Source organism: Epinephelus moara, chromosome 15 (assembly GCF_006386435.1).
Source record: "Epinephelus moara isolate mb chromosome 15, YSFRI_EMoa_1.0, whole genome shotgun sequence".
Classification (NCBI taxonomy): domain Eukaryota; kingdom Metazoa; phylum Chordata; class Actinopteri; order Perciformes; family Serranidae; genus Epinephelus; species Epinephelus moara.
Window position 1 is genome coordinate 5572771 of NC_065520.1, and position 7370 is coordinate 5580140.

The 7370-nt window shown below is 40.7% G+C and overlaps 1 protein-coding gene across 1 annotated transcript in view; it reads right to left on the reverse strand.

Annotated features, from left to right (window-relative positions):
* Positions 1 to 274: 274 nt before the first annotated feature.
* The window catches only part of aamp (angio-associated, migratory cell protein), an 8474-nt gene continuing 1378 nt past the window's right edge, over positions 275 to 7370 (reverse strand). The window contains exons 2-11 of the mRNA XM_050063642.1: positions 5733 to 5873; positions 5524 to 5643; positions 5243 to 5382; positions 4734 to 4878; positions 3903 to 3986; positions 3231 to 3346; positions 3004 to 3098; positions 2815 to 2905; positions 1122 to 1276; positions 275 to 1035 (exon numbers count right to left, since the gene is read on the reverse strand). Coding sequence (XP_049919599.1) covers positions 960 to 1035; positions 1122 to 1276; positions 2815 to 2905; positions 3004 to 3098; positions 3231 to 3346; positions 3903 to 3986; positions 4734 to 4878; positions 5243 to 5382; positions 5524 to 5643; positions 5733 to 5873 — 1163 coding nt within the window. The 3' untranslated portion in view covers positions 275 to 959. The remainder of the gene's footprint in view (positions 1036 to 1121; positions 1277 to 2814; positions 2906 to 3003; positions 3099 to 3230; positions 3347 to 3902; positions 3987 to 4733; positions 4879 to 5242; positions 5383 to 5523; positions 5644 to 5732; positions 5874 to 7370) is intronic.

Sequence of the window (7370 nt, forward strand, 5' to 3'; positions counted from 1 at the left end):
ACTCATATCAGATAAAACAGATAAAGCAGATCTGAGTTAAAACTGAATCAGTCTAAACAAGGAAAGAGCCCACATAATTTTTCCCATCCCTCCATGTTAGCGTGACGTAAAAAAATGTCCACTTTTGTCCTCAAGTATGAACTCAGTGCTTCGTCTCCTCTAAACTGACACACAGACAAAAACAGATTAAAGCATGAACTATTTTCTCAGATGAGGTTTAAGAGGTGGGGGGGTGGACATTAGTCACACACGACATGGTCTTTGATTAAAAATGAGCTTCCATGCTTACCCAGAACAAAGTATATTATTTATTATTTTGTATTTACACTTGAGTTTACATCAAAAACTTGGCGAGATAATTCCTGCGTCTGGAAGACTGCACACACCCTGGAGGGGTTAAGTAGGACTTTAAGAAATTCAGTCCTGACATTAGACAAAAAATTAATCCAATTATGGAAGAAATCATAGTGACATCAAAGAGAATTCCTCTTTTCTGTCTTGTTTTTCGTCCAAAATGTTTTTCGAGATGAAAAACATTTTGGACAGAACATTAAAAAGGGATGTCAAAGGCAAAGCACACCGTAATGTATCACTCTGACTATTTTCCTGTTTAGTCTCTCAGATTCTTCAAAAAGAGCATACTTAACAAAGTAACCAGGAACAGCTTGTTATAAACAAAATGAAACTCCCGTGTTGACAAGATCAAAACTACTTTAGGTGTGTTTGAATTATCGCAACTGAAGTCCTGATGAAAACTGAAATTATTATCTTTTGGATGCTACAATCCTTCTAAAGCAGGTCAGATAAGATGGTGACACCACACCTTTTAAAATCCTGAGGAGCTGGAACATGTTCTCTGATGTCAGAGAGCAAAAATAGTCTGATCATGAAATGTCTCTGCTATTTCTCTTGAAATATTTCCTCCGCTCTTCTTCCCATCTCCTTTCTTTGTGCTCTCTTTACCGATCAGGTCTTTGGAGACAGAAGACTTTGGCCTGGTGGTCTCCTGAAGCAGTTACAGCGAGAGTCGCTTCCCTGAAGGACACATCAACCACAACGAGAAAAATCAACCCAACGTCACATTGTGACAGAGACAATACCTCATGTGGAAATAGTCGTACCTGTTGATGGTGAAGTCGAGGACCTCTGCGACGTGGCCACGATACTCGGACACCATGTTGCCCGAGCGAGCGTCCCATAGGCGCAGCGCTCCGTCTAAGCAGCAAGTGGACACCACAGAAGAAGACTCTTCCCACTGCAGGTGAACGATGCCAGCCTGGAGGAACACAGAGAGGGGCTGTAGGTCATGGCAGCAGCTGTGAACAGTTGGCATTTCTAACTCTAAACCCACCGTAACACTGGTTAGGCAGCTAACTGAACCAAAACTGAAAAGGTGATGATATGTCAACAGCAAAAAAATATCTATATCGTGGTTAATGCACGATTAATGTGTATGGAAGCCCTTAAGAAAAGATTTTTTTTTAGGTAATTATAAATGAATATCTAAAATAAAATGAGAAATGATACAAAGTCACAACTTTGAAAAAGCTTTAAGATACTAACTCTCTGTTTTGAGATACAAAGTCATTACTTTGAGAAAGTTTCTCATTAGTTTGAGATACTTATTAATTAGTAATTAGATACTAACTCATTATTTTAACCCTTCAGATGTCCTTCACAAGTATTTAAACCTTTGGACTTTGTTAAAACCTTTGAACCTTTTTTTCCCTCAAAAACAAGGGGGAAAAAAGACAATGAGCAACTTGGTAAGACCCATAATAAATTTAGAAAATTATTTTTAAAAAATGAGGGAAAAAACAAACAAAGCTAGGGACAATGTAAATATAATTATTATCATTTTACAATTTAAAATTATGTAACAGAATTATCATAATTTTAAGTACTCTTTCAAAGTCTTTTTTTTTTAATACTAATTTTCTTGTTTATAATTTCCTCTTCTTATCAACAGGGGTTAAAGTCCAAAACCAAAGTCAAAACCAAAGTCCAGAGGGGTTAAAGTCCAAAACCAAAGTCAAAACCAAAGTCCAGTTGCGTTCGATTCAATTGCCTTGAGGTAACTATGACCTGGATGAATGAGAATATCCACAGGCAGGGGTTAAAGCAAGAAAAAATTTTGTGCCTGAAATGTGGAGCACGGAAGATTTGTGTGCCTGAAATCTGAAATCTTTTCCGGAGCGGGGGGCTTGGTGTTGTGGTCACAAAATGAAGAAATAGAAATGTATGTGTTACAAAGGAACGTGTTTATTATCAAAACGAACAAAAAGATTATAGCTTTAGTAGTTACTTTTCAGATTAAACTTTTATAGCATAATGAGTTTATAAATAAAGATTAAACTTTCAGCGGTTACCAGACTTTTTGACTTATAGCTCCTACATCTCTTTTTTGCCTTGGTGCTATTTATTATTAGAAGCTAAATCATTTAGGCTGTTTGCAAAATTGTATCGCGCTTGATGTGAATTAAACAGGCAGCTGCGTCGAAATTTCGCCTCTGGGCAAGCATGTCATCATTGAAATGGATCATATAATGTTGTGGTGGTGACTTTAAAACTTCAGCATAGAGGATTTTTATTGCAACTTTCGTTTCTGTCTGGTTTCTGTTACCTTACCTTTTTCACTATTTTGACATACTATGTCATTATTGTAAGATACTTAGTCATTATTTTAATATACCAAGTCATTTTTACCATTGGTACCAGAAGTGGTTGCTAGGAGATTTTAAATATACAGAGTTATGACTAGTGAGAGAGTATGCATGACGAACTACACTAAACAAACTGTCTGCTGCTGGTTACCTCATGTTGGCACCTGTGCCTCAGGACATGTGTTGACAGGTCATATATGGCCAGAGTCCCATCCAGGTACGCCACTGCTACGAGAGGCAAGCTGCAAGAGAGGTGAAACGTTTAGGAAACTGACGCAGAAATGTGAAACGATGTCAGTACGGACACTTTTCTGCACTTTAACGTGAGGTTTCAACTCACACGTTGCAGAATCCCACAGATTCAACAGAGTTGGATTCTTCCTCGTCTCTTGACCCTTTGGCTTTGCCTCCCTCCACAGAGTACTCCCCGACCACCTTTACACACAAACAACACATTCAGATTGGACGCTGATGAAGAACACTTAATGTTTCTGAGCTGCTGCTGTGCTTTATTACAGCACGCGACACAGCGTTCTCCATCTTTTATTAAGTCGCTCCGACACCCACCTTGCCTGTGGTGGTGTTGATGAGCTTGGCAGAACCATCCACTGAACCTGTCAACACCAGGGAGCCGTCCTTGTTGCACGCCAGGCAGGTCAGCGCCCCCTTGTGTCCTTCCTGACCTGTTGAATGAGACAAAAACAAATCCTTAATGTAATCATAATGTATTTTCTCAGTCTTATTCTTCAAAGAGACCACAGAGACTCTGATCCTGTTTGTATTGTGGACCACCAACTGTTTTAAAATCAGGCCTGATGACTGAGTTTATTTTTCTTACAGAATTAGTTTACAGAGTTTATGTCTGCTGCTCTTTTCTGTTTTATTGGGCTCCAACTCTAATGTCTGATTATTTTGCAGGCTCACTTAGTGGCTTTTATTTATTGTAGTCTTCTGTTTATTTTCTTCTATTAAGCAATGACCTCTCCTAATCCTGTCTCATCTCAATAAATGCCAGAATGACTTTCCTTTTGTGGTCAGAGCAGCTGAGTCACATGAAACGTTCCTGTAACAGGCTCTTAACTTTAACATAAATATCTCCTCATTGTCTCTCCTCAAATCTTTATAAATGCTTTTATAAAAGTTGACTCCAAGTCACCGAGATAACAAAAATCTACTTAAAATCTGAAGAGGAAAAGCTACCAGCAGGATGAAGCTACTTTTCAGAGCTGCCAGGCTCACCTTTAATGACGTGGACAGCATTTCCCTGCTTTAAATCCCACACACGCACTGTCCCATCCTCGTAACCCACCACAGCCCGTTTACCTGGAGGAAAATGAAAACAATATAAATGAATAAATACACATTTAAAGACTTTTAAGGCCTTTATCCTTTAATCAAGTTCATTCTGTCTGATTTATCATGTGTTTTGGGCCCAGACACAAATAGTGAGCAATAAAGAACAGGGTGAAAACGCTAAATTGGCTGAATTATTATTAATAAATTGTGGCCAAATTGTTCCAGCTTAATAACCAGCTGTGTCTATAATGTGAATTCCTGGATAATAAATGTTCATCTGCAATTTTCTGTGGCCCCATTAGTATTCGTTTGCGTCATGACACAGCAGATCACAACCTGGTTAAGCAGTTTGAGTGAGAACATGACCACAAATACTCATATACTGAATAACACAATGTATTAAGACTAATATAAAAGATAATTGTATCACACAGTGTTACAAGACACTTTTATGGGACAGCTTATCCTTTTTTATTATTTATTTTGATTATTTTATTTCCTTTTTTAAGTGATTTTCTTACACATTATAGTCTCAGTACAAGACGGCATTTAGACACACTGTTAAATCACAAGTCTCCACCCCACCTGCATCACCACTGCCCCCAAGATTATAAAGCTCCACCCTTCATGCCTGTGACTCTCTTTTTCTCTCCAAACATGCGAGGCAGATAAAAGAGACGACTGATATACCTGAGTTTAAACTGTTGTTAAGAGAAAAAGAGTAATGCCATAGCAGATGCACTGATGATTGTGTCTTATTTTCCCATCCCTCACCATCAGGCAGGACTTTGCCGCTGGTGGCCTGGCACGCAGAACTCTGGAAGGTTTTACAGTCTCCTGCAGGGATCTTCCACATCCACACGTTGCCGTCGTCTGTTCCTGCCAGCAGCACCGGCGCGCAGGGATGCCACTCCAACCACTGAGGAGGAAGCAGGACAGACAACCACAAATTTACTTTACTTTAATTTCACAGTGATTATTTCCTTCTTATTACCACTGCAATTTTCTACTAGTGGCCAATGAGCAGATCTTGTAATTATTGTGGGTTTGTGTGCCTTGCTAAATGGCAACTCAGCAGTCGCGGTTGATCATTCACTTCCTCCGCAAGACCACAAATTCTTAGCCTGAGTGCTCATCCCCTCTTACTTCCTCATAAATTCCTTCAGCCCTAATAAAAGACTTTACACAAGTGCTCACAGATGCACAAACTAAACAGCCGCACGTTCAGGCTGATGCAGTGTTTCTGGATTACACTCTTAAAATTCTCTGCACTGAAGCCCTACCTCCAGGTCCCCCACTTCAAAGGACCAGATCTCCTCTTTGGTTTCTATTTTCCACACTTTAATCATGCCGCTCATGTCACCCGAAGCCACCATGGAGGAGTCGTGGCTGAACACGGCGCACGTCACAGAGTCTTTGTGGCCTGTGGAGACGAAGAGAAATAAGTGATTTAGTAGACGCAGCTTGTTCTGTCACAACTACAGTTTAACTGCAAATTTCCTCAACTGGCAAAATAAACTGACTGTGAACAGAAGGATGCAAACATGCTTGTGAACGCTCTCACCTGTACACTCCAACAGAACTTCTCCATCGCTCACCCTCCATACGAATGCCTTATCGTCCTCTCCTCCTGTTACAGCCATGCTGTTTGTCGCAGGATCCAAACTCACGCAGAACACTGAGCCTGGACAGACGACGGGAGAGAGCCATTTAAAAGTTTAACAGACTCAATCTATATAATAATAACAGCAGATAATTTAGTTAAGGTGCTACCATTGTGTTTGGAGAAGGTGAGCTCGCTGTCGTCCTGGTCTGCCTCAGCTTCCATCTCATCCTCAGTCTCCCAGCCTTCGTCATTATCTGCATTTCCAGCGTCTTCAAAGTCGACATCTCCCAAGTCGTCAGCCAAGTCATCTTACAGTGAGAGAGAAAGAAAATTAATTGTAATAATGACATTTTCTTTAGTGATTTTATTACCTTAGAATGAGCCGTTTATATCTACATAGGGAGCGGGTCCTCGTCCACTGAGTCTGCCATGTTGCTCCGCTATGTTTCTACAGTAGCCCAGAGTAGACATACCTGGTTCTAGAAACGGTCATTTGTGTTTCTGCATCACCCACCATAGTAAGCAGCCTCCCCCTAACCAGAGCGTGGGAAAAACAGTTTTTTTTTAACGTGAAACTACTTTATGCAGTGTTTTACCAGTTTAAATTGCCTGGGGCCTCATTTATAAAAGAGTGCTTAGGATTCATACTAAAAGTTGACGTGCGCCCAAAAGCTGAAAACGGCATGCGCCAAAAAATAATCTGATTTATAAAACCGTGCGCACGCACACTTGCACGCAATGTTCTCTTTATAAATCACAGACCTCCTGGAGTTGTGCGCTGCAGTGCACACCCAGATCCGCCTCATATCCCGCCCTCTACACGCCCTAGTTCAACCATAAATGGTCATGCAGATCACCTCGTGAATGCGATCTGCATATAAATAAGCCGGCATGCGAGTGGTCTCTCGTTGTGAGTCACGGCGACAGGTGTGAGAAACGAACCAAAAAACGGAATTTCTCCGAGACTGAGCTAGAGACCCTTTAACGGGAGGTGGAGGACTGAAGGAAGATTTTATTTGGTGGCCACAGCAGCGGGATCACTAATAAAAGAAAGCGAAAATAAGCGGCAACACATCAACGCTGCTGATGCTGTCAGCTGTGTCTGTGGGACTGCACGGACAGTGACAGAGGGAAAAAAAAGGGGTCTGATCTAAAGGTAGACCAAATATTTCTACTCCTTTACCAACATGTAGTTAATGTGTTGCGTTTAAATTTGAGGATGTTTGACATTGATGTGCGATATAAAGAATCACATTTATTAAAGGTGGAGGCAAAAAGGAGTATGTGCCAGTGCCATCTTGCGCAATTACGCACGAGGATCAGCGCAGTATTTATATGTTTATGGAAATTAGTCTGATCAGACACCCGGCCTGAATTACAGCATGAACCAGTGGTATCCCTGTCCCAAAATACAACGTGTAATGTGAAATACAATTCAAAGATGAAAGTAGTGTTGCACGGTATACCAGTACTAAAATAGTAACGCGGTACTAGAGTATTCCAAACAGTACTATACTGCATTTGGAAAATACCGGTACTTTGAAATGGATTCAATTCATTAATTTAGTTATTTTAGTCATTTATGCACACAAACGCCTTTCTTGCTCCTATTGGAGCACAGATTGCACAAGTCACCACTTGACAACACCTGTATCAACATTCGCAGCTGGCGCACGTGAAAAAAGACAAGAGAAAGTCTGCCTCGCAAAGGGAGACAACACGAGACAACACAAACTTGGTGGAACATTTGAGTTACCAAACCGTGACGTCCGTACCGAGGTACTTACCGAACCATGATTTTTTTG